Here is a 27,603-nt window from a genome sequence, read left to right as displayed (position 1 = left end):
ACATCCATATGTTGAAGTCCTAACCCCCAGATGGGATGGTGTCTGGAGGTGGGGCCTTTGGGAGGTAATCAGGTTTGGATGAAGCCTTGAGGGTGGGGCCCCCATGATGGGATTAGTGCCCTTGTAAGGAAAGAGTCACAAGAGCTCTCTCTCCCTCCAGTACGTGAGGACACATGCAGAAAGGTGGCCATCTACAAGCCAGGAGAGTGCCCTCACCAGAAACTGAGTCGGCTGGCACCTCAATCTAGCCTCCAGCCCCCAGGACTGAGAAATAAAGGTCTGTGGTGTTTCATTACAGCTGCCAAGCTGGCTGAGACACCCCTTTCCCAACAGACAGCCCCAAGCCTGACCTACTTGTTTTCCATTAAATTTCTAAGAAAACAAAACTGTTGTCTCACGGCTTCCCTGTCTTGGCATCTCTTAAGAACAAAGCCACACCCCACCCCCGGAAAAGAGGTTTCTTATTTAGCAACTGCCCGGGCGACCCACAAAGAGGTCAGCAGAGACAGAGCTTTTAGTTTTGCTTCTATTATTGGAACTCGTGTCTTCAAGACAACTAGGCAGATGGGCCAACCTAAATACCTGGAATTTGTAGAATTCGATGCAGCTTTTAAAGATAGAGAGACGTGCCTTAAGCTCACAGCCATCACTTGAGCACCCCCAGCAAGGAGCCCATGGGAGCACAAATAAAGTCTAAATCAAAGTTCTTCTCAAAATCCTTTTTAATAATATGTGTGGCTCACAATGCTGCAACTGATATAAAAAACATTGATTCCTGATTTTGTATAAATTAACATTTATCGAGAATCATTACGATGCATCAGGGTACAAGTACCGAATGGTAGGACCAAAGATAAATCACAGTGAGCAGAAACGTTTGAAAGTCACACAGGTGCCGAGACAGCTGAAAACCTTCTGTCAGAGGCCAGGTGTGAAGACGGGGCAGCCAGGGGACGGTGGTCTCCAGGAGCCCGGCTCTGCAGGGGGCTCCCCTGGACGGTTCGTCCACTCCCCACCTCCCAGGGCAGCGATGTACGTGGGGGACCAGTCACGGGGACCTTCGCTACTGGCTGGCATTTCCACCCGGTCTCCTCCTCCGAGTGCAGTTCTACAAAGTGACCCCCGATCTTCTCCTCTGACCGTCCGTGCACCCTGGGGGGCCGGGCCTGGGCACATCAGGCGCAGCACCCAGATCTGGTCCGTGCGGGCGGCCTGGAGCTGGTGATGTCCACGGTCTGCGGCAGCCCCTGGGCTCTCTGCTGCAGGATCACAGGCACCACCATGTCGAACAGGGTTTCGAACAGCAGATCCACGTTGTGCCCGGTCTTGGCGCTGGTCTCGAAGCACATCTGCTCCGCGGCCGGCACTTCCTTTTCATCCAGCATCTTGTACTTGAGGATCTTTTTGTAAAAGGCCACCGCGTCCTCCAGCTGCACCTGCTTCGGCAGCCTGGGGGCTGCACAGCCGCCGCCAGCCAGCCCAGGGCCCTGCCCTCCTTCCTGGCCGCCCTCCCCGGGCCCCTCCTCACTCAGGTCCACCTTGTTTCCCACGATGGCGAAGAGGCAGTCGGCGCTGGCCGTGTCCGTCAGGCCCAAGAACCTGTCCTCCAGCTCCAGCAGGCTCTGGGCATTGTTCACGTCGTAGGTGAGGATGACGGCAGCCGCCCCCCGGCAGTACATGGAGCCCAGGCCATGGAACTGCTCGCGCCCTGGGGGCGAGGGGGGAGAAAGATACAGTTACCTCTCCTCTCTGGCAGTGCCCCCCGACCATGCCGCCAGGGACCCCTGGGAGGGACCATGGAATCGTGACCCCAAACGTAGGTGTGGCTGGAGCTGAACGGGATGGAGACCCTGCTGTGCAGAGAGACAGGGTGATGGCCAGTCCCCACGGCCAGCAGGTCCTGCACAGCCCCGTCCACCCACCGCAGTGAACCCACGAGACGGGGGAAGACAGCCGGGCCCTGCTTTCCCCCAATGGGCGGTGGTGTGGCTTTTGCTCCTATCTCTGCGTCTTACACGGGGATGTTTACTCGCGACGCTCCCGCCAAGGGTCCTGCTCCTCTCGATGACACACTCTGTACCACCTCCCAGCGTGGCAGTCATGCTGACGTGGCACCAGGCAAGTCTGCGTTCCCGGGGAGAGCAGAGCTCCCCGGGCCCAAGGCCCTGCCCCACCTCCAAGGTCACCTCCCCACCCGCAGGCTGCGGACCTCCTGGAGAAGGACTCAGAAGTGAGTGTGTCGGAACAGAGAACACGCACAGTAAGGAAATGCCCTCTCTTTGAGGGAAGACAGACAGAGCAACTTCACTTTCAAGCCAAGCTGGGCACCGCTGTGCACGCCACACGGCGAAGCAGGTATGGACATCCCGCCACCGACGGCTGGCCCCACCCCTGAAGCCTGGGCCCCGGCCTGCCCAGAGTGGGGAAGTGACAGCGGATGCAGATGGCCCCAGGCCCCCCAGACCTCCTCCCACCTCTTCCTCCCTCCCTCCCCTGCCCATGCGCACCAATCAGGGCTGCACAGGCCCCAGGTGACAGCCCCTGTGCAGGGGCTGAGGCCTTCCTTGCCTTTTCAGTTTTAAGGGGAAATGGGTGTTTTCTAAGTTGGACAAGTCACAGCGAGAACACAGCATAAATCTCCCTTGGGCCAACCTCCTTCTCTCTGGTCCTTTGGGGAGAGGGTGGGCACTTCCCAGGGCTTCTGCTGACTGTGACTTCCCAGGGGGTCCCTGGCCCCCTTCCAGGTCCCCCTTCTGTCCTGGCCTGTCCCTCATCCCTCTGAGCCCCGACGCAGACGCTCAGCACAACCCCAAGTGGAGGTCTCGGTCATGCAGCTAACAGACACCTGTCTCCACCAGGGAGGACAGAACCTGTGGCTTTACTCGCCCCCCACCCCCCGGCCCCGCGCTCGGTGCCACTAAATGCGCTGAGTAAGTGAAGCCACAAATCATCCCCTCCATTTGTTTTTTTTTTTTTAAAAAGGGACAACACAGTTTTTCTCTCATGTAAGATTTCTTGGTTTGTTTCGTAACAATTTGTTCTCATTTGCTAGGTGGTAGGAGCCTCAATCATGTCAGAGGCTGAATTTACACCCTGCACCCATCTCAACTCCCACCTTTATTCTGAACTGCAGACCCAGGGGAAGACACTGGGGGAGGGGAAGAGGGTAAGGAGAGGGGGAAGGGAGAGAGAGGGGGACAGAGGGAGGGAGGGAAAACCTTGATGGGTTAAACCCCCAAAGAACTGAAATTTCGTCACACTTGAATACCTTTATTCCTTCATATCAAATCATCAAAAGCCCTGCATGTAAAAGGCCCAGATCACAGTGAGCAGCAAGGCCAGTGCCCCTCACCCTGCGGTCTCCGGAGGCCAAGTGTGACCACGTTTGTTCCCAGGTTTTCCCCAATGGCCCCCTTGGTTTCCCTTCTTCCTCATTCACAGTGGGAAGACGGTTCACTGACTCCATGCAGGGAAGTTCATAAATGCAAAATGGGGCCCCTCCTGAAGCCGTCCCAGGTCCCGGGATCAATCACACCTCCTACAGCTGCCGTCTGAGTTCACACCCTCCATGGGCGGAGGGAAAACCCCCTGGACCTGGATGTGCAACAGAGAAGAGCAAACCTGACTCCATACTGGATCTATTCCTTTGGCACTAACCCTGGGCTCTGTTGCCTGTGCTGAGTCATGCTGGCTCTGCCCCTTTGTAAAAGAATGTTGCCTAGAGCCTGAAATATGCAGGAGAGCCCATTCTCCAGGCTCTGACTTTTAAAGGTATAACTCTTTTCCATTCATATAGAGATAAAGCTGCAGAACAGAAAAATAACAACTGTCTTGTTGGAGATTTATAGGAACGTTGTGCCCTGACCTGTGGACAGCTGCGAGAACCAAGGATACAGGCACCAAGGACGTGCAACAACCAGCCACACCCACTGCCGTTTCAGTAGAAAAGAAGCCTGGATTCTGTTAATAATTGGGAAAGGTGGGTCTTTGGGAGTGCCAGTGCACCGTCTTCTCGGTCTGCTGGAATTGCAAATAAAGTGGCTTTTCTTTGCCCCAAAAACTTGTCTCTCAATTTACTGGCATGGTGTGCAGTGAGCAGTATGAGGTTGGACTCCATAACAGGTAGGCCTCCCTGCGAGGGCCCCCACCCCACCCTGCTCCACGGAGGAGCCCAGGATTGACGTCACCTGAAGCACACTTGCCCACACTCACTGGTCCTTGCAGACCTAATCAATCACCCTTGACATGCCTCTCCCTAACTGGAATCCGGACTCCTGAAGAACCAGGCCCGGAGTTTGCTTTCATTCCTTTGTGGGGTGCATGTGGGGCAGCAGCCCCCAGACAATCATTGCGCCTTGAGCCTCTGTGCTCCATGCCACCCACCCTCCAAAGCACCCCAGCCTCTCGGTGCCCGCGGGACCACATTTCCTCCCTGAAGGACGAGGCAGGTGGGGCAGGTGGGTGGGCAGGCAAAGCACCAGGGAGGACAGGGTCAGGGTGGGATCGTCTGCCCCTGTCCTGGATGCAGATGCGAAGACCCCCGTGTCAATGACGGCAGCGGACTGAAAGTTGCCTAGTTCCTACGTGCTTGCACAATGCGACCATCTGAGTCCACACTCCCCAGGTAACACCAACACATCATCCCTGACATCCTGCACCTGACCGCCCCCCCACCCCGCCCAGGGCTCCTTCTCCATCAGGCAAAGCACCAAATCCCCAGCTCATCCCAGCAGCAGCCCCCAGCCAAGCTGCCTCAAGATTCGCCCCAGACTGCCTCTGATGAAAGGCTGTTCCTCTGTTGTAGTCTCTAGTTTGGGCTACAGAGCCCCCCGTTGACTACAGTGGGGACAGAGCCCGGGAGTCCATGCCCTTGAACGGGGAAAGGTGTAATCTCTATTCTCACCATCCTCTAACTGAAAGTTAGCATTTCCTTCCATAGACACATTGCAACAAACCAGAAATGGCTATAGGAAGCAAACCCTGTGCCGTGTCGCCGACAGAAATAACAGAGGCTTTCAATCCACACTGCAGTTGTGTATGTTTATCGTTAGCTCAAAATCTCAACGGCTATTAGACCTGCCAGTAAAGAAAACCTGGTATCCTGGGAAAACTTGGTGTTTTACTGCATGCGTTTAAATACAGTATTCAGAAAAAGGGTCACAGGCTGGTGCCACTCGGATACAAGGGGATCCATGGCACAAAAGAAATGAAGAACCCCTGGTCCAGGGGTCTTCGCAGCTTGGACTGAAGGCATGACACCTCCACACAGCTACTTATATAAAATATAGTGATCTTTGCCATTAAACCAGGTTTCAGCCAAACGGCCAAGAAATACAGAGGGGTTCCACCCCAGTCATCCTGAAACAGCGACATGCTGGCCTCAGCCGGTTGCCGATGTGCCAGCCCTGGAGAGAGCGGCCTGCAGAGAAGGAAGCCGCATCCAGAAGAAGGGCCGCACGGGCTACATCTGACAGTTGTCATCTCCCTCGCTCGGAGCAGAACCCCAAGCCAGGGACCTGCTTCTCCAGCGAGGCCCAAAGTGTCCCCCAAGTGATCGGACGGGGAGGCAAACTGGAGAGGGTGACGCCCCAGCCAGGACCAGCAGGAGTTGGAGGTATGCGTCCTGTGATCCCGCAGTGATCCCGAGGATTAGAGCCACTTCCTGGAAAGCAAGTTTACAGCCCTGGGCTCCTGCCCCGGTCTGCTGGGAAGGGCAGCCTGCCTACCCTCGGGGTGCTCCGGAATTTGGCACCCGAAGAGCCACATTCCCTCCTTCTGCATACCAATAGCAGGTCAGCCCTCTGACTAATAATTTAATTATGAAAGTCTCATGTCAAATTACACTGTGAGCTTACAGGCAGAAACTAAACAGCATTCTCCCGTCCCTTCGCGGACCCCCATGGGAGATGAAGATCAACGCGTCTTCCAAAACTGGCAATAGGAAACTTCAGCCAAGAAGCAAAGAAAGAAAAGAAATGCTTCCCATCATTACCACTGAGCTGGGACTCTTCCTTTCACACAGGCTCATCTCATAGACAGCAAGCCTGGCAGCAAGAGGTTTTTCCAACAGCTAAAAATGCCGTCAGCTCCCACCCGCCAGATTTCACAGGAGGGTGACAGAGTGGCGTGCCGGCCATCCCGGGAGAATCGCTTCCAGCTCTGTTACATAGTTCTCTGAGGACAGCCTGTTAATGCCTAGGCCCAAAATAGTTTTCCTTTCCAGATAAAAATGTCTGGTTTGCCTTTAAAAAAACCAAAAAAGTAAATAATAATAATACCAAAAGAGAAAGCAGAATAACTAAAGGAAGTAGGAACTAAAGCATCCCAAAGCCAGCCTGAAAAGAGGTGGACAAAAGCTGCTGATCAAATCCCACGGTCTGTCAGCTACCCATCAACCAGCGCAAACAAATCAAATGCCGTTACACCAGCTAAAGAATTTACAATTATGCAGTTTTCATGCTTGAAATTCTTTATATATATATATATATATATATATATATATATATACCACATTTACTTATTTTATTATTTTATTTTGGCTGCATTGGGTCTTCACTGCTGTGCGCGGGCTTTCTCTAGTTGTGGCGAGTGGGGGCTACTCTTCGTTGTGATGCGCGGGCTTCTCATTGCAGTGGCTCCTCTTGTTGCGGAGCACGGGCTCTAGGCATGTGGGCTACAGCAGTTGTGGCGCACGGGCTCAGTAGTTGTGGCTCGCGGGCTCTAGAGCGCAGACTCAGTAGTTGTGGTGCACGGGCTCGTGGGATCTTCCCGGACCAGGGCTCGAACCCGTGTCCCCTGCATTGGCAGGCGGATTCTTAACCACTGCACCACCAGGGAAGCCCCCCATGCTTGAAATTCTTAAATATCATTCTGGAAGTAATCTGGAGCTTTAAGGCTGCTTTCAAAGGAGCGTAGTGCCCATAATCAGACAGGCTAGTCCGACAGGGAACAAAGGTTCTGAATTTAGTCCTAACTGCGTTTAAGTGGGAGCCTGGTATTTCTGGCATCCCAGAGGCGGTGAAGACTAAGTGGGGAGGTGGTGAGACAAGGCCGCTTGCGGTTGGCTCTGGGCATATTGGAACCCAAGGCTGCTGAGTAAGTTTTCCAGTAGTCTGTGAATGTGCGCTGAGCCGGAAGCCAGGCCCCTGGTGCTAGCCCGCTGTAATGTCAGCTCCTGGACCCCTCAGAGCGATGACTTCCTCATCGGTGATGGGCTTGAACTGGGATGCTCACAGGTTCCCTTCCCACGTACTCAAATCGGGTATTTCTCTCTCTCTCTCTCTCTCTCTCCCCTTCTTTCCCCAACCCAGGTCCCTAAGCACCAATTCCAAAGCTGAAGCTCTAGGAATTTTGGCAGTCTCCTTTACTTCGTGGTCCAATTCTGGGGATGCCAGGGCACCGGGCTAACCCTGCACCAGCCCTGAGGCGGCAATAAGAAAAATCACAAGCTGTTTCCAGTTTAACCAGCACAGCTGAGGGTCAGGCTGCTGGGCTTGGCGTACGTGGCCCCTGCCGTACAGCCTGCCATGGCGTTGGAGACAGGGGTCGGAGAGGGGGGCCCAGCCTCCTTCACCTCCAAGAAGCGGCCTGGGCTCCCTGGCCGTGGGCGGACCGCAGGGCTGCAGGACGGGTGGACGCGGGACTGCCCAGGAGCTCTGGCCTGTCTGTGACGCAAATCAAGGAGCGACTGTCTCACTTAGGTGTATCCTCGTTGTTGCGTATTAGAGAATTTCATTCTACTTTTCAAGCTGAATAATATTCCATTGTACGCACACACCACATTTTCTTATCTATTCATCTGTCAAAGGACATGTAAGTTGCCTCCATTCGTGGCTACTGTGAATAAAGCTGCAAGGAACTTGGAGGTGCTAACAAGTCAGTCGCAGGACAAATACTGCACGACTCCACTTCTAGGAAGCATTTAAAATAGTCAGATTCATAGAACCGAACAGCAGAATGGTGGTTGCCAGGGTCTGTGGGGAGGGGAAATGGGGAGTCACTTAGCCACGGGCATAAAGTTTCACCAGCACGATGCAAAACTTATGGAGATGAGCTCTGCAAACACAACCTGGTAGCTGAGGTCAGCGACAGTGTAACGTGCTCTTAACAACATGTAAGAGGGTAGCTTAAGTGTTCTTACCACAATAAAATAAAATTAACAAACAAGAAATGACATGTTAAGCTTGGTGTCGCCAACACAGTTCAGAGGTGGACGTGAGTTATCCTGGTGGTTAAGGAGAAACACAGAATCTGTTAACAATGCCACCAGCATCCGATCAGACACATCCTAGAACGAACTGCTGATATGCAACAAAACTGGCTGGATGTGGATGGGTGAGTCCAGAGCAGCTGGAGAGGGAGGCCAGCTGGCCACAGTGGACGGGGTCCCGGGGGAGGACCTAACAGGTTTGCCGGAGCCCCAAGTCAGGTCTTCAGAATCACAGATCAAGAAATGCACTGTCCATTCCCCCGGAGAGCTGATTCCATTCTCTACATGTGGAGTGGGGACCCAGGATATCAATGGGGTGGTCTACTACAGGGGAGGAGAGATTAATCTCCATCATCCCTTCCCGGCCCAGGTACAGGAAAAACTGGACTCATGACCGGAAGACAGCTGGCTCGGCATGATAACAGTTAACAAGTCCTCGGCGTTCAGCAAACTCACGCGGTCTCCCCAGTAACCACACTAAGTGGGCCTTCCCCTGCCCACATTTCACAGAGGGAGAAACCAAGGCACAGAAAGCACGGGATGTGGCCCACAGAAGCAGGAAGGTGGAGCCCAGAGCCAGGACACGGTCCCGGAGACCAGGCCGTCTGAGGTCTAACCGCCTACAAAGAGCCCGACTCCCAGACAGACTGTCTGCATTAACCCTCACCGTGCGCCCTGGGGGCAGGTCCTTAGCTCCCTGGGCCTCTGTTTCCCATCACCAAAATGTGGACAGTACCCACCCAAAGGGGCTTGTGAAAACGGAATTAATTTGTTCAATGGGCTGGAACTGTGCCTGGCTCGTGTGAAGCCCTCCGTGAGTGCTGGTTAATTAAACCGTGACTCAGATTCCTCCCAAACTTCAGGGTCGGCTCCACCATCCCAGGACGGCCCCGTCTGAGCTCTTCATCATCACAGTTACTGTCCCCTGGGGCCCGCTGGTCACCTTGGCTGTTGACCGATCTCCTACACCTTCCGTATTTGTATGAGGCTTGCTTTCCGAGCACGACCTTCTCCCCATTTCTCGGGGACACTCTGTCATGTGGCTGCCACCCACTGTGTAACTGGAACTGAAAACCAGCCCAGGGCAGGAGGACAGAGGTCAGTGGCCGCAATCACCCGAATCTGCTGCTAGACAATGAAGATCAAATGCCTGACTGCATTCTCCTCGATGCTCCAGCGTCCTCTGGCCAGACGACGAGCAGCATTTCACCCCGAGCGTCGCGTCCTTTTGGCTTAAATAGTTTTAAATAACCCAATGGGTGGTACGGCCACCAGAAACCATGTTACAACACTGGCTGCACATTTTAAACGGGGGAGGGGGCAGCTTTTAAAAAATAGTGACGCTCGGACCCCCTACCCCAGAGCACAGGAGCTAGGATCCGGCAGGGCAGGGATGTGGGTATCCTATCCCTTTAAAAGTACCCCCGGAGAATGTGATGTGCAGCCGCTGAGCAGAAGTGGGAGGTAAGAGGCAGTCATTCAGGGTGAGAATCAGAACGATCCTTATTCCTTATTCCTCGTCAAGCAGACAGAACAGAACCTGGAGCGGATCCTTATTTCCTGGTAGAGTGAGGTCTACCAGGAAATCTAAGTGCAGAAAGTGAAAGAAAGAGGAACTTTAAAAACGCCCACAGAAATATCGATGTGGCAACATGGAGATAAAAAAAACCCAGATCGGGCTTCCCTGGTGGCGCAGTGGTTGAGAGTCTGCCTGCCGATGCAGGGGACATGGGTTCGTGCCCCGGTCTGGGAAGATCCCACATGCCGCGGAGCGGCTGAGCCTGCGCGTCCGGAGCCTGTGCTCCGCAACAGTGAGAGGCCCGCGTACCGCAAAAAAAAAAAAAAAAAAAAAAAAAAAAACCCAGATCCACAGAACCAGAGAGGGGAGCAATTAAAACTCCAGGGCGACCTCAGAGATGGGCCCCAGCACAGCCCAGAGAAGCTCAGCCCAGAATGAGCAGTGACGCCCTTCCCTTCTGAGAGATGCTTAAAACATGAAACAGAATCCTTTTCTAAAGCTTCCAAGTTCCACCCGCAGCATTACAAATAATACTACCTGAAGGATGACTTTAGTTCCATTGTGTTCAGTGTGACGCGATTTGACTACAGGTTACAGTCACAGGAAGATCTGGAACATTCCCTCTGCGTGCATGTGTCTCTACACTGACAGTGAACCCGGTGAGAGAACAGCCGTGGAAACAGCTGCCCCCCAGGAACGTTCGCCAAGAACAGACGCTTAGAGCTCTTTCCATGCAGCCAGAAGATGGGTCCACGTGTCTTCCCAGGGTGATAAAAGGGGTCGGCTGTGTGGAGCCACCGCTGGGCACAGCTGCCTCCCCCTGTGTGTGCAAACTGAGGGGGCAACAGGGCGCGGACACTTCATCTGAGAACCCACCCTCCACGCAGAGGCTCCGGGAAACAAGGGGGTGATCCACCACCGACCGTCGTGCCGTGCGTGATGCTTAAGTTTACGTGTCAGCGTGGCCAGGCCGTGGTGCCCAGCTCTGTGGTCCGATGGAAGTCTAGATGTTGCCAGGAAGGTATTTTTTTTTTAAAGTGTGATTAACATCGGCAATCACTGACTTCGCAAAGCAGATCGCCCGCCATAACGTCGGTGGGCCTCGTCCAATCAGTTGAAGGGCTTTAAGAGCAAAGACTTCCTGGAGAAGAAGAAACAATGTCCACATGGAGGGACCTCGTCGAGCAGACAGAACAGAACCGGGAGCTATTCTGGCTCCTAGAGCGAGTGCACTGCATGTGCTCAACTTTCCCAAGAGCTAACCCATCTACAGCGCTCACTACATCCGAGCCCTTTACACGCATGGCCGTTGACTCCCTCCCATCCCCTGGCGGGGACTGTGGCCTCATTTCCACCCCCAGGCCTGAAGCAAACGCTGACAGAGCAGCACAAAGGCCAGGGGCACACAGGCAGCGAATGGCAGAGGCGGGTCCTGAACCCCGGCCACCGGGTCCAGGGTCCAGGGTCCAGGTCCTGAGTGCAAGGCTGCACTGTGATCAAGTCCTACTCCGAGAAGGGTTAGCGGGACAAAACTGGGCTCGAAAAAGAATGGCAGTATTTCAAAGTCTAGAAGAAGTAACAATGGGATGCTTTCTGCAATAGTTCTCTCGTCAGAAATTGAGCAAATACCAAAAGGCAAGATAAGCACCAACAGCGGAAAGCAGGAGTCCTCCGGTAGAAGCACGTCCCACAGGGTGTGGACGCCCTGCAGGGATTCTCCTCAGATGGTGACAGTAACTCCGAGACAGGGCTGGAGGCTGCCCGGCACCTTCCCATCTACACGGGCTTAAAGCTTGGCCTCAGCGACCGGGCGGAATCACCCAGGGAGCAGACCCTTCCCACTGCCCTGCCTGAGGGCCACCTACAGGAACCTCACGAAAATTCCACACAGGCAGAGACTGATGCAACAGCCACCAGCTGGACATGAAAGTCGAGAAGTTGAAAAGGAAAAAAATCCTACCCCACCATATTACTGGGGTATCTTTTCTGCCAGAAGGAAGACCTAAAACCTCAACACAGATTAATGAATGACACCGTCAAAGGCGGTGATTAGATAACACTTTAAAGATAAACTATTATTTTAAATCCAATAATCCAACTTAGTTGCTTGCATTTATAGGTCCTTTAATTTTGTTCTTAATTGTCTGTGACCATTAAAAGGCATTCTAAACATAGCCGTGCTTCATGACACAAAGACCAATGATTATTCTTTGAGTCTAGGAAGCCCACGGGCTTACACGAGTAACGAAATGAAAAACAGCTTTTCCATTTCATCTGACTACCAGATCAGTCGGCAACTATCTAACGAGGGTCATCCTGACCCACGCCTGTAAAATGAGACTTTCTTCCTTCTATACGTAAAGGAACCCAAACCCCAAATGATTTCCAACTAAAGAAATGGCAACATATGGGGAAGAGGAAAACTGTTTCAGAAAAACGGATTCATTTTCGCATTTCAATACATATACAATGACATTTACCCAAATCAGCATACGTGTCACCTCTGTTGTTTCTGTTTTGCAATTTGAAGGCTGAACAAAAACCAAGAATACACCATATGCCATACGAACCACCCAAATACTTACCTGCACATAAGTTAATCCCTTGCCTGTGACTCACTGACGGGCTTTATGAAATAATTCTCAAGGTCATATAATTATAACTGGAATTTAATTCTCAAATTGCTTCACTCTTTTCAGACATGGATTTACTAAAAATAATTCAATAACAAGACCAAATAATTCAAATAAAGGGACCTTCTTTAACACTCTAGTATTAAGAAAAAAGGCAAATCCAAAGAAAATACACTTATGTAACAGATTTAACTTTACAAAACAAAAACTCTCACGTACCAGGATATTAAATCCAATACCCTTTACCTTCAACAGATACTCTGCTGTCCTGCGAGAATTACTTTTTAAAATGAGATTATCAGGAGCTTCCCTGGTGGCGCAGTGGTTGAGAATCTGCCTGCTAATGCAGGGGACACGGGTTCGAGCCCTGATCTGGGAGGATCCCACATGCCGCGGAGCAACTAGGCCCGTGAGCCACAGCTACTGAGCCTGCGCGTCTGGAGCCTGTGCTCCGCAACAAGAGAGGCCGCGACAGTGAGAGGCCCGCGCGCCACGATGAAGAGTGGCCCCCGCTCGCTGCAACTGGAGAAAGCCCTCGCACAGAAACGAAGACCCAACAGAGCCAAAAATAAATAAATAAACAAATGTGGGGTTAAAAAAAAAGAGAGATTATCAAAGAAAAAGTCAATTATTTGCGAAATTCTCTACTTATGAAAGCAGGAAACTAAAATCATTTCAGATCTTTTGAAGCAAGTTTTAACTGTTTCAAAGACAAGACTGAACTGCAAATACCATGTTAAGAAAACTCTTTAACTCTATAAAGGGTTTTCTCAAGATACTAAGTTATCTAGAATGGCTTCTTATCTGGAGTACCCCACTCAGTCAATACCCCAGTTATTTCTAACAGAATGTTTTTGTCTTCTTCTCCATAATATAAAGTCTTCTGAGAAATACACAGCAGAGAACAAATGTTTTCCTGTTACAATCACCTCCCTTATCCGAGGTTTCACTTTCTGAGGTTTCACTTTCCAAGGTTTCAGATGACACTTGGTTAACCACAGTCCAAAAATATTAAATGGAAAATTTCAGAAATAAGCAATTTTGAATTGTGTGCTGTTTCACCACAGGGTATTGTTATAACTGTTCTACTTTATTTTTAGTTATTGTCGTTCATCTCTTACTGTGCCTAATTTATAAGTTAAACTTTATCATACGTATGTACGTATAAGAAAAATATAACACGTATAGGGCTTGGTACCACCCGCAGTTTCAGGCATCCACTGGGGGTCTCGGAACGCGTCCCCCAAGGATAAGCGGGGAGCGCTGTAATTCTAACCCAAGGGAAGTATATGAAACCTTTTCTGAACAGTCCTACGGAAACAAAGGATTTTACGTATGTTTACAATGTCTAGTTACCTCTTGCTTAACAGATTGGGTGTGTTCTAATAAAATTCCCTAGAAAGTACATTTTCCACAGACACACACTGTAAAAGCAGAAACACCCTCTGGGGATGATTGGGTACCTAGATATGACTGTATCAATTTAACAGTGCAAAAACCCTTTCAAATCAATCATATCAAAGTATTCTGTTTGAACTTAGTTTACCATATTTAAATATAATGATATTATGCTATACATAAAAGTAAACATTTTAAATAATTCCCTAGAATAGACAAATTCACAGAGATAGAAAGCAAAAAAGGGGTTACCAGGGGCTGGAGGGAGGGGGATGGGTTTTGTGTTTAATGGGGTTGGAGCTTCAGTTGCAAGATGAAAACGTTCTGGAGATGATGGTGGTGACAGTTGAACATGCTTAATACCAGCAAGCTGTACACTTAAAAATGAGTAAAACGCTGTGTTACGTGTATTTTACCACAAAAAAATCCCCTATGGTTAAAAATAGACAGGAGACAGCTGATAGAGAGGTGGAAGGAAGATGATGGACAGATGAGTGACAGGTAGAAAGATGACGGACAGATGGTAGAACTGCATGTAGAGACAGTGCCAGCGAGCGCCAGTGGCCTGACCCTCGCCCTTCTGGAAACTCACAGCTCATCTGCCCGCAGCTGCAGCAAGCCCAGGCTCATGACCTGGACCTTGAATCACCTAGCGATGTGGTTAAAATGCAGGTTCTCATTGGGAAGGTCTGGGCGGGGCCTGGATTCTGCGGCTGCCGCCCTGGGGCTCCCACGAGGAGCAGCGGCAGGGGGACGGTGACCATGGAGCAGTCCCGGGAGGCTCTCATCACCCCAAGACGCGTGCAGCAGTAACACGGCCAACCCTGCAGCCCAGCCCTGCGTGTGCCGCGTCTGCACGTCCCCCTCTGCCGCCCCCTCCCTGGTCCTCGGCGCCCAGGGAACAGCTACAGACGGAGCAGCTGCTCAACCGGGGAAGCTGAAAGGCGACACTGCCAGGGCCCGCGGTCACACAGTAACTAACCAGAGTTAATCAGACTGGAAATCACTTAGGTTCGGAATGGGCTTTTGCAATTGCTATAGAAAAGGGGCCCGGCTAAGTGAACAGTAGGTCAACAGGCTTTGAAAAGTGGGAGCAACGTATCCTCACGCAGCCCAGGGATTGTTTAAAACAAGCCACACACGGCACCGTGATGTGAGGCCACACCACTCACGGCCACCCCGGAAGCAAGAGCCTCACAGGAGGGCTCCCGTCACAACAGAAACTCAGAAAGTGTTAAAAACGTCCTCCATTCACGTGGACTTGTCCTTTTTCGGGACAAGCGGCCAGGCAGAAAGGAAGAACTGCTGTCCCCTGGCTCCCTGGGATGGCATCCTCACCAGTTTCCTTCAATCAGCTGAATCCCGTTCCTCTAACCGAGTCAGCTCGTGCTCCCTTCAGGTCGGCACAGAGCCCACCCTGGCTGCAGTGTCACTCCGAGCGCCACGCAGAGTGTCAAGCTAGATGGGTGTGCACACACATGCACACACAGACATGTACAACACACACATGCACGTGTATACCTACATGCACACATATGCACACGTACAACACATGCAGACACACACATACGTATACCTACGTGCACACATGCACACACATATACCTACAGTACACGCATGCACACACGCACATGCACACCTAATGCACCTCGTCCTCCCCACCATTAGTGGCACAACGGTACGGATCTCGAAGCAGAGGCCCAGAGCAGCCACACAGCTGCTCAAGGACCCGCAGGACGTAAGTAGCTCATAACCCCGACAGCGGCAGGAATACCTGGGTAAGGCAATGCCAGACGATGAGCTTTAATGGCGGTGGAGGGCCTCCGAATTCTGTTAGGACAAGAACGAGATCTGGGCAAGCATTGTTTAAGCAATTCCACCCTGACACGTGTTAAAAGACGATTTTCAAGAAAGGGCAAAATCATGACTCTCCCACAGATGCAAAAAATAAACACATGTTAAAGACCTTGGTGATCTCATTTAATGAGGGAGCCCGACCGATGTCACGAGCAGCTCAGAGACGTCAAGAGGGCACAGGTGTCCACGGGCCACAGATGCAGGAGCCCTGGGTTCACGGAGGAAAACAGGAACACGCAGAGAGCAGCCCAAGAATGATCAAGTCTTGTGCAAATGGAGGCGAACTGCTTTCTCCACAAAGAAGAGTGACCACCACACACCCTCAACTCTAACCCAGTCCCTAATAATGCCCTCCAGTCACCCAGACACAGCGGGGGCACCTACACACCACAGGCCTGTTCTCCGCCAGGCCTGTTCTCCAAGACAGAAGAGCTTTTTTTTTTTTTTTTAATTTATTAGTTTTGGCTGCGTTGGGTCTTCGTTGCTGCACGCAGGCTTTCTCTAGTTGCGGCGAGCGGGGGCTACTCTTCGTTGCGGTGCGCGGGCTTCTCATTGCCCTGGCTTCTCTTGTTGTGGAGCACGGGCTCTAGGCGTGTGGGCTTCAGTAGTTGTGATGCGTGGGCTCAGTAGTTGTGGCGCATAGACTTAGCTGCTCCGCAGCATGTGGAATCTTCCCGGACCAGGGCTTGAACCCATGTCCCCTGCATTGGCAGGTGGATTCTTAACCAACTGTGCCACCAAGGAAGCCCCCAGAAATGCTTCTGATGCCTGGGTTCAGGCATTTGTGGAAATACAAGTGGCCCTTCAACAATGGGGAACCAAATAAATATCACGAACCCAGGAAAAAAGCGAGGTCCCGGCCCCGCACCCTCTTTCAAATAGCAGATGAGAAATCACAGACAAACCGGAAATCAAAACTTCTAACGTAGGCCACTGAAATCGAAAGCTGTAAATGTAGACGCCAGTCACTGGCCGTCTAATGATATCCACCCTCCGTCACGGGCCCAGCCCGCGCTCACGAGGGCATGGGGGTGGCAGGGGCAGTAGGCCTCATTCTCTTCTTGTCAGTGCCCGCTGCGCTGTTTCACTTGTTCTGCTCTGTCTGGGTGCTACCCAGGCGTGAGGGAGCCAGTCTGCATCTCACCCTGGTCTCCGTGGATGGCGTTCCAGGGCAGCGTGTCGGGGGAGCATTCTGCCCACGGAGGGCACTGAAGTTAAGTGCCTGGGCACCCACGCAGTGGTGGGAAGAGTGGAAAGGAACCCACTAACTGCGACGAGAAGCCGACCTCAAATCCGGGCTCCCCAGCATCCAGCATGACCTGAGCCTTAGCTTCCTGGCTTGCAAAAGGGAGTTGATAAAAATACCAACCCCACAGGGCTTCCCTGGTGGCGCAGTGGTTGAGAGTCCGCCTGCCGGTGCAGGGGACACGGGTTCGTGCCCCTGGTCCGGGAGGATCCCACATGCCGCGGAGCGGCTGGGCCCGTCAGCCATGGCCGCTGAGCCTGCGCGTCGGGAGCCTGTGCTCCGCAACGGGAGAGGCCACAGCGGTGAGAGGCCCGCGTACCGCAAAAAAAAATAAAAATAAAAATAAAAATACCAACCCCACAAAGTAGCTGTAGGAAATAAGAGACAAGGTCCCCAAAGCACTCATCATGGTGTGTGGCACCGCTGAAGCCAAGGTAATCCCTGCTATTCACACAGGCAGGAGCCCCAGGAAGGAAGGGGCCATGAGTCAGCAACCTGGACGGCCTCAGAAAGCACTTCGCAAGCCAGCTTTCCCTAGGACACCACCCTGATTTCTGAGAAGACTGTAGCAGGGGAGGATTTTAAAGCACAGGGGCCCCTAAAATTAAAAGAAGCGTCCAATGATAGAGGGAAAGGCGGCATGAAATAAGGTGTAAACAGTGTAAAGACTTTGGTTAAGGAGTCACAGGTCCCTAGCTCCAGCCCCTTTTCTGCACCAACTGGTCCTCGGACATTGGACAAATAACTTCCCGTGGCTGTCTCTTCATCTGAAAGAGGAAGAGGCTGAAAAAATGGATCTTTAAATCCTGTTCTAGTTTTACAGGATTACACCAGACTCTGTGTGTTCCTGCGACGTGGGCACCTGCAATGGATATGCCAAGTTTACTGACACCTGCTGTGCTCGGAAATGAAGACTCTCCAGAGCTGAAAGATGTTCCTACAATGGTCCGACTGGTCTCATCTTTGCTGCAAGCAAACCCAGAGAGGTCAAAGCTGAGTTCCACTTTGCTCATAGGTCCAAGGCTATTTGAGCCAAAAGAATGGGAAACTGAGCAGTGGGCAGCTAAGCTATTTCAGAGACCTGAGACCAGCCCACAGAGGCCAGGCCAGCGTGAGGGAAGCCACCAGTTCACACCCACTTCCTCCTGGTCCAAAGAACAGATCAACCAGTGTTTATGAAACACTTTGCAGGAGATACACGCTCAGCTTGGCCTTCTCTTGGAATAGAAATACTAGTGTGAGGTTGGGTTCGCTTGGGCTGGGCAGGAAGGCAGATCTCAAAGAAGAGCTGGTTTTGAAGGCTGGCTGAAAACAAGGGGGTAAGTGGCCGAGGCAGCTGTCACCAGCCTCCACGCGTGAGCTTCTTTCCAAAGGACTCTGCCGATGAGACAGAGTGAGCCATTAAATTTGTCTGTTTTATGGCCAAGGCTGAAAGCTTATAATCTGGGTCTTTTCTTCCCAGTGCCTCTCTTCAAGCGTCCTGCCTTTCCAGCAACACTTCTGGGACGCTGGCAGAGAAATCAACGAAATTTTCATTGCCTAATTGCCCACATGTGGGTGCAGTAAAGTCAGCTAAGAAAAACAAGAAACAGACCGTTCTCTTCATAAGTGTTTAAGAGCTAACGAACTAGTTCACTACACAGCATATCTCCCAAGTCTGTACATGGAAATGTAAGTATCTCAACAAATGGAGGCTAAAACGAAAACTGGCTTTTTAACCAATGGTGTTGGGTCAACTTGACGTCCAACATACACTGACTGTAAAACCCAAACATCCTACTCCTGGGTGGGTTACCCGAGAGGTGAAAATTTACGTTCATACAAGAACCTCTATGTGAATTCTTACAGTGACTACTCGTAATCACTCAAAACTGAAACAACCCAAATGTCCTTCAACTGGTGGATGGATAACTGGCGATGGTACATCCATACAGCGGAACGTTACTCCACAATTAACAGGGCTGAGCAGCACAGATGGATCTCAAATGCATTAAGCAAAAGAAGTTCGACTCAAGACGCTCCATCCTGTATGATCCTAGAAAAGACAACTATAGCGGCTTCCCTGGTGGTCCAGCGGGTAAGACTCGGCGCTCCCAACGCAGGGGGCCTGCGTTCGATCCCTGGTCAGGGAACAGGACCCCACACGCATGCCGCAACGAAGAAGCCCGAATGCTGCAACTGAGACCCGGAACAGCCGAAATAAATCAAATAAATAATAAATAAATAAATATTTTAAAAAGAAAAGAAAAGACAACTATAGGGACAGGAAACAGATCCGTGTTACCGGGGGCTGGGGTAAGTAGAGGAGGTGACTCAGAGAGACCAGGGATTTGTTTTAAATGATGGAAATAGTTTGTATTTGGGTTGTGCTTGTGTTACACAACTGTATGTGTTTGTCAAAACTCCTGTAACTAAAAAATTAGGGTGAACTTTACTGCTTATGTGCAAACATTCAATAAACCTCACTTAAAACAAACCAAGATAATCTACCAACACCCAAAAACTATTATATAGGCAAAACCTGTGAATTTTTAAGCTACAAAGCCAAAAGCTTTTAAAATTCATGTGGGAAGGAAAACTCCAAAGTTTATCTAGATAGCACATTAAACGTGAAATTGCACGTTAAATAGCATTATACTGTAATTTAAAGAAGAGAACAGGTGAAAAGTTCTGAGTCAAGGTTGTGGCATATATAACAGAAGCACGTCTTTCCAGAATCATTTTTTGGAACTGAAGATGAACAAGAATTATAAATCAATAGTCCTTATACCCAGACATAACTATAATTCAAAACATACATGCACACCCTATGTTCATAGCAGCGCTATTCACAATAGCCAAGACATGGAAACAACCTAAATGTCCATCAACAGATGAATGGATGAAGAAGATGTGGTACATACATACAATGGAATACTACTCAACCATCAAAAAGAATGAAATAATGCCATTTGCAGCAGTATGGATGGATCTAGAGTTTATCCTACGAAGCAAAGTAAGTCAGAAAAAGAAAGACAAATACCATATGATATCACTTATATGTGAAATCTAAAATATGATGCAAATCAACATATCTACAAAACAGAAACAGACTCACAGACGTAGAGAACAGACTTGTGGTTGCCAAGGGGGAGGAGGGGTGGGGAGGGAAGGATTGGGAGTTTGGGATTAGCAGAGGCAGAACTATTATAAGTAGGATGGATAAGCAACAAGGTCCCTATAGCGCATGGAACTATATTCAGTATTCTGTGACAAACCATAATGGAAAAGAATATGAAAAACGTATACATGTGTGTGTAACTGAGTCACTTTGCTATACAGAAGAAATTAACACAACACTGTAAATCAACTATACTTCTACAAAAAAATTTTTTAAATAAATCAATAGTCTTCATCTTTGTTTTCAGCACTTGGAAAGTACTGTGCCACTTCCTTCTGGCCGCCGTGGTTTCTGATGAGTTATCTGCTGTCATTATAATCTTTTTTCCTCCTCTGACTGCTTTCAAGATGTTTTCCTTGTCTTTAGTTTTTGGAGTTTGGGTTTCTTTGGGTTTATCCTGTTTGTGATGCTCTCGGATTCGGGAATCCTCAGGTTTACGTATGTTGCCAGATTTGGAAAGTTTTCAGGCATTATTCCTGCTATTCCTTTTCAGCCCCACCCTCTCTCCTCTCCTTCCAAGATCCCAATGACACGATGTTAGATCTTTTATCCACAGGTCCCTGCGGCTCTGTTCATTTTCATTCTATTTTCTCTCCGTATTTCAGATCGGGTGAACTGATGGTTCTATCTCCCAGTTCCTGGTTTCCTTCCTCTCTCTCCTCCATTCCCTCACTGAGTCCATCCACCAAGTCTTTTATTTTGGTTGTATTATTTCAGCTCAGAAACTTCCATGAGGTCTTCTTTTGATCTATTTTTCTGAGCCTCTCTATTTTTTCTCATTGGTTTAGTGTGACCGTAACTGCTCACGGAAGCTTTCTTGCGATGGTGGCTTCGAAGCCTTGGTCGGATAACGCTGCCATCACTGCCATCTTGGTGCTGGCATCTAGTCATTGCCTTTTTGGATTCAGTTTGAGATCTTCCTGGTTCTTATATGATGAGTGGTTTCTGATTGATACCTGGACATTTTCATACTGCGTTATGAGACTCTGGGTCTTACTTAAACCTTGCATTTTGGCTGGTTCCCTCTGACATCAACTCAGCATGAGCTGAGGGGCCGGGCAGGCACTGCCTCTTTTCTGGCAAACGTCCAAGTTTCCCACGTAGCCTCCCGTGGCCCCATGAAGTGGGGTAGGGGGCAGGGCTTGTTACCACCTTCCGGACATGAGAGCCCATCAACCTAGCAGGCCTTCTCCAACACCCCCTAGTGGGGGAGTTGGGGTGCCTCATTACCACCAGGCAGGGGGGAAGCCCTGGTTCCTGCAAGGCCTTCTGGGTGGGTGTGGGTCCAGTGTTTCCTGTGTGTTGGCTAGAGTACAGCAGTTAGTGTCTAAAAGGCTTCTGTCTTACTGTGCTACCTCTCTCCTGGTCCTCTGGTGAGAGAGTAGCCTTTTTTGTCTTGTTTTGTCCGTAGCCTCTGGCATTTCTAAATTTCTGGTTTCTTGAGCTCCAAGTCTGGGATACATGAGGCAAAAAGGAAACCCAGGGAGCTCACCGCTGGGTCACCCTTTGGATCCCGAGGTCCCTGGGCAGTCTGCCCTCTTCTCTCCGTCTTTCAGAGTCTTCTTATGCTTGTTTTATATATAATACCCCAAAGTTTTTAGCTGTAATTAGTGGGAAGAGGAGGGGAAAGTACTTCTGCTCCAGCTGCCCAGAAGCAGGAGTCCCAGTGTGTTATTCTCCATCTCTAAATAGACTCGTAATGTATCAAAGGCAAAAGAGACAGGAGTCTCTAAAGAGTTGTTTCAAGGGCACATATAATTGACATCAGGAACCAGTATTTCCTCACCAGGCATACACCGGCCTATTTTTGGCTGCATTACAGGGCCCATGACAATGACATTTTTACACTGATTTTATCATTCAGAGTCAATACATCATTAAGACCATAAAACTGCAAACTTGGGCCGCTCCAAATTGTCCCCATTGCTTTCAACGACTTCATCCAGCAAAACTTAGCTTAAAAAGAAAATACTGCGAGTAAAATGCTAGTCTGTGGAGAACGTAAAAATGAATACAACCCAAATGCTTCCCTCCAAGAGCTTGTAAGTCAGAGGAGAGACAAACGGGTAAGAAAACAGATAAAAGGCCGAGAACGCAGTAAGGCACAGCAGGTCACGTGGTAGTACAGTCTGCAGCAAGCAGGAATCTGGCGCTCCCACGACTGCTTCACAAAGTATGTGACATTGGAAGATGGGACAAAATTCAAGATGGGGATCGCCAGGAGAGGGGACGTCCCGGAGAGAGAGATGCCACAAGCAAAGGTGAAAACAGAGGCAGACAGGGCACGTGTGACTAATTCCAAATAGCACCTCTGGCTCAGCCCTGAGGCACCTGACTCCATAACAGGAGGACAAGAGGAAAGGGCTCACAAGAGTCTGTCATCACAGTGACGAAGCCCTCATTCTAAGAATAAAAACTCCTTTAAATTCATGTATGTACACACATGTACATGTGTGTAAATTTTCTTTTTCACAGAGAGGGAAGTTCTGTGAAGTCTCAGCGAAGTGAGAGGGGTTCAATTAGGGATCATAAAGTTTCTGTTTCTCCTGCGAACTTAAAGACGACGAAGCGTGGAATTATCGCCCAGAGACATTAACATGATCCAGCTATTAGTTCACAAATGTGGTGGACCTCAATTAGTTAAAGTCTCCCGAATCGCACCACACTAGTGAGCCTTAAATACCTCCCCCCACCCACCCCCAGAATTCCCAGCACCTCCTCCAGGGAGACTCCGGGCGGACCTCCCAGCACGTGCAGCTGTGCCCTGGCAGCCTTCGTCCTCTGAGATCTCTCCGTACAATGGCTCTCTGTCCACCCTGCTGAGCCCAGACAGTAGATTTTCTTCCACCTACCCTAATACCCACATTCATATTCAGGTCACTGTTTCTGCTCAAGAAAGCAAAGGAATTCTACAAATGACGCCTTGACCCCAGAGGGCGCCCATTCAAAATCTTCAGTAGTGCTAAAGATGTGACCCACCCACAAAGAGGTGGGCCTCCCACAAAGACATGGACCACCACCCACAAAGATGTGGACCACCCACAAAGATGTGGGCCACCCACAGAGACACTGACCCACCTACCAAGACATGGACCACCCACAAAGATGTGGACCACCCACAAAGATACTGACCCACCTACCAAGACACGGACTACCCACAAAGATATGGACCACCTACAAAGATGTGGACCACCCACAAAGACACTGACCCACCTACCAAGACATGGACCACCCACAAAGATATGGACCACCTACAAAGATGTGGACCACCTACAAAGACACTGATCCACCTACCAAGACGTGGACCACCCACAAAGACATGGACCACCTACAACACAGGCTTTGCAGGCTTAGCTTCCAGATCCCAAACCTAATCTAAGATTTATTTCCAAGAACAGTTTTTCAGTAGAAGCCCAGGCTAATCTTAAATCCAGGCCCCACCCTCCCCCAGTCTAGCTCTGAGTGGACACCCAGGCGAAATCTGAGAGCTGCGTGTCAAGTTTAACTGAACCAGGGGTCTCCTCAATCCCTAAATGCTAAACTCTTCGGGGAGTTTCTAAAACTACAGAAAGACTTTTAGAAAAGTACTTTCCTTTTTATGTGACCTAAACCAGGAGTCAGCAAACTATTTCTGCAAAGGGCCAGGGTGAACGTTTTTGTCTTTCTGTGCTCTATGGTCTCTCCGGCAGCCACTCAGCTCTGCTGCTGTAAAACACTGGATGGGCGGGGCGCCAATAACACCACATAGGGCAACGGTGAGGCCCAGGTCAGCCCCCAGATCTGCAGAAAGGGGAGGTCATCCGCTAGATGCCCTGTGTCACACCAATCCTGCTTGTCGGGATTAGGACCTCAAAACCCACTCAGCAGCTACACTAATAAATTAAGAGAGCTAAAAGCCGAGTCCTGCACCGCTGGCTCTGTGCACACGTTGCGCAGGCTGTCCACCCACTTCTGCGCCAGTCTCGCAAGGCTAAACACACAGCCCTCGCAGGCCGGTCCAAAGCGTCAAGGATCGGCAACTCCGCGTCCCCTGGCAAAGACGGCTCTTCTCCAGGCGGGTCCACAACGCTGCCGCCTCTTCCAACCTGAATGAACCCCACTTCCGACACAGCATCCCCACCATCCCCCGGATCCAGGAGCAGCTGCCTAGAAGCGGGGCCGGGGGCTGCGGCTTCCACACAGAGCAGAAGGAGCATGACCAGGGCTCGTGGTCCTCAGATGGACAGTCCATGTCTTCTGGCATCTTCACTCACGCCCCACCCCACGCCCCACAGATGCTCCCCCAGGACAGCACAGCCGCTCACAGGATGCAGGCTCTCTCGGTCCTGCACAGGAGGTCCAGACCTCCTAGCTAACTTCACGGCGTGAGCAATTACATTCCCCTCCCCCAGGAACCGCGATTTCACGACCCAGAACTGCAGCATCCTCTCCTGAGTTGCACTAAAGTTGTTCAAGGGAAAGATCTTAAACCAAGGGCTCTGAATCTCATCTCTCTTGGAGCCACTAAGTTTGTGGTCATTGGTTACGACAGCAGTAGGAAAATAAACTGATACTGGGAGTGGGATGCTGCTGTAATGAATGCAGAAGTGGCTTTGGAATTGGGCAACGAGCAGAGCCTGGGAGAATTCAAGAAACTTGGTGGAACCAGCTCCAGCCCCATCTACTGCCACACTCCCTTGGAAGCAGTCCTGTGCCAGCTGACTAAGAGAACTACCTAAGAGCCCAGCAAATCTCCTCTCCGCGCTCTGGCTCACTCACCGCTCCGCCGGCAGGCTTCGGGCAGCAGCTGTCATTTTTCTTATTCAACACCCTCCCACCCCACCCATGCCACGTGACCAAGAGCGGCAATCAAAACCGTGCATCCTCTAGCTGCTCCCCGTCCTTCTGCCTCAGCTACAAAAATTAAAACGAACGCAACTTAGAAGACAATGTGGAATATAAAGAAAGTTTAAGGGCAAAAGGCAAAAGGAGGAAAAAAGAGAGAATCGCCTAAAAGTTAAACTTTTGCATTTCCAACAAGGATTACCTAAGAGGCAAAGATTCATACCTGCCTTTTGCCTCCAAGCTGCACATAACCCCACCGTCCTTGGGGAGCCAGGCACAGAGGTGGCCTGTGTCACTGCTGCCTCTGAGCCTCGGTCACCCTGAATGTGTGTACACAGGAGGTGAGCAATGTGGAGAAGGGGCGTGGGGCCCCCAGTGCCCACACTCAGGGTTCCGGGAAGAAGGCAGCAGCCCGGGCAGCCAGGAACTTAGTTGCTGCCCCCGGGAGCCCAACAAGATACCAAGGACATCTCATCAGCCTTATTACAAAATCCTCTGGCAGTCAAGAATCCAGCTGCACCACGTCCTTGGCACCGAAGAATAAAGTGGTTGATCAAAATTACACTGCTCCTTCATACCTTGGATGCCAAGACGCCTGCTCTGACACCAACGGTCAGCTCCTGTTCCAGAAGCACCACGCCACGTGGTAAAGGTCAGCTTCCAACAGCAGCCACCACAGGGCTCTGGGTTTGGGTCTCCCAGCTCCAACCCTGCATCACCCTCTTATAAACCAAGGACAGCAGTGAGGCCCAACCAGTCAACCAAAGGAGCCTCAGGACCAGCCTTGTACCAAACAGGCAGACACATCGTGTTAACGTGGTCTGATTTCTACCGCCCTCGTTCCATCGCTACCAAATGCAGTGCCAGAGAGTCAGCTTAGGTAAAGGATCTTAGAGGAACTTCACTCACTCTGAAGCCTGGAGGTGGAGAACAGAGCAGGGAAGGTACACTTGTACCTGGGAGGGAGCATGTACACTTGTACATGCTGTTTTCAGAGCATGTTTTCAAATAAATTAGTCAAGATGTTAACAGCCGTAACAACAAAAAAGACAGCAGCAGAGAAAGAGGGAGGGAGAGGAGGGGCAGACGTCCGAGAGTGGCCTTCATTAATTCAGTTTTAAAAACAAGGTGAGTTATAATCCTATTTATTCAGCTGACTGGTGCACCCAAGTTGGCAATTTTAAAATTCTGGACCAGACCTTCCAGTATACATATCACTTTTTAAAGTGCAGACATTTAGGGAATTCCCTGGCAGTCCAGTGGCTAGGACTCTGTGCTTTCACCACCATGGGCCCAGGTTCAATCCCTGGTCAGGGAACTAAGATCCTGCAAGCCGCATGGCACAAGGTAAAATAAAACAAAACAAAACAAATAAAAAACTTACGTGCAGACATTTAAAAAGTCAGACCTTAAAGTTTCAGGCTTTCAAAAAGTCATGCTCATTGCAAACGGGCCATACTATTTACAGTTTATTTACTTGCGGTACCTTATTCGTTTTCATGGGGAAGGAAATATATTCTATTGTAACACTCTAACGTCCGTGTAATTATTGAGTTAACAAACTGAAAGCTTGAATCAAGATCCTCTGATATACTGTACTTTTGAAAAAACACAAATATACTACACGCACTAAAAATAATTATTACCTATCTTAAAAATGCTTCTACAATCACTTCAAAACCCCATAACACACATGAGCCTAGATCACACGGCTGATAAGTGGAAAATGCAGACGTGCCTGGCACTGAGGGAGGAGACCTGAGTTTTGCTTCCTACTTTCCTGCCTAAACGCTCAGGGAGTTCAGAGCCTCTGTTTTCTCTTTTGTAAGGACAGGTAATTTATACTAGCTCTGCTCACCCCTCAGCAAGGCTGTTGTAGATAGCAGCTGAGATCCTGTCGGTGGGAGCACTTAAATGCCTCTGGTTGCCACTACCTGGCTGGGCTGGGTGCTCTGGTACACAGTCACCAGCACACTCTCTGGAGCCCAGGATGTTCTCCTGGACTGTCGCTAAGATGCACCCAGTGGCTGAACAGTTTCCCAACCAGCAAAGGAGTCAAGTAAGAGGGGCCAAGGGTGGTCCCACACTATGACTAGGGGCCTGATCCCGGAGATGCAGACACCTGCGGAGCAAGGGCCGGATCCTGGGTGGGGCAGGACGCGCCCTGCCCTGGGAGACCCCGGCCCTGAGGGACCCCTGCCCTGGGGGACGCTTCTCTCCAGCTGGAAGCCCCTCACCCCTCACCTGCAGTGTCCCAGATGGAGATGTTGTAGGAGCGCCACTGCTTCAGGTAGAAGGCACCGCCCACCGTGCTGACCGTGTCCGGGAAGCGCCGCTCCATGTACCTCTGCAGCAGCGACGTCTTGCCCACGTTCATGTCCCCCAAAAGTACGATCTTCCCGTCGGGCTTCCTCATCTTCCGGCAGGAGGCCCCCCTCCCTTTTTCCCGCGCCCTCTGGCCCGTGCGCCCGGGGTGCGGCTAGAGCAGCCGGACGCGCCGAGGCTGCTCAGACCCGGGACTCGCGGAGACTCGGACTCGCGGGGACCCCGAACTTGCACCCTCTCCTCCGGACGCCTGGGAATGCGGAAGAGGAAGCGCGTCTCCGCGCTGGGCTGGAGCCTGGGACCCAGACCGACGGCCACCTCGGGCGCCCAGACCGCGGCGGTCGGCACCGGGTCCAGGGCGCCCCGGCCCCGCCCCCAGCCCCGCCCTCCAGACGCCCGGCGCCCCGGGCCTCGCCTCGGACCCCGCCCCCC

The 27,603-nt window shown here is 50.9% G+C and overlaps 1 protein-coding gene across 1 annotated transcript; it reads right to left on the bottom strand.

The window, feature by feature from the left end:
• Positions 1-710: 710 nt before the first annotated feature.
• On the bottom strand, positions 711-27,497 carry RAB20 (RAB20, member RAS oncogene family). Its single transcript, XM_029209829.1, has 2 exons — positions 27,091-27,497; positions 711-1,708 (listed from the first exon to the last, which is right to left on the bottom strand). Exons 1-2 carry the CDS (start codon positions 27,260-27,262, stop codon positions 1,176-1,178), a joined length of 705 nt encoding a protein of 234 aa, XP_029065662.1. The 5' UTR covers positions 27,263-27,497; the 3' UTR covers positions 711-1,175.
• Positions 27,498-27,603: the final 106 nt, after the last annotated feature.

Source organism: Monodon monoceros, unplaced genomic scaffold (genome assembly GCF_005190385.1).
Source record: "Monodon monoceros isolate NGI ecotype Baffin Bay Population unplaced genomic scaffold, NGI_Narwhal_1 Super_Scaffold_8, whole genome shotgun sequence".
Taxonomy (NCBI): domain Eukaryota; kingdom Metazoa; phylum Chordata; class Mammalia; order Artiodactyla; family Monodontidae; genus Monodon; species Monodon monoceros.
Note: the sequence above shows the minus strand (reverse complement) of the source record. Positions and strands in the feature narration are given on the sequence as shown.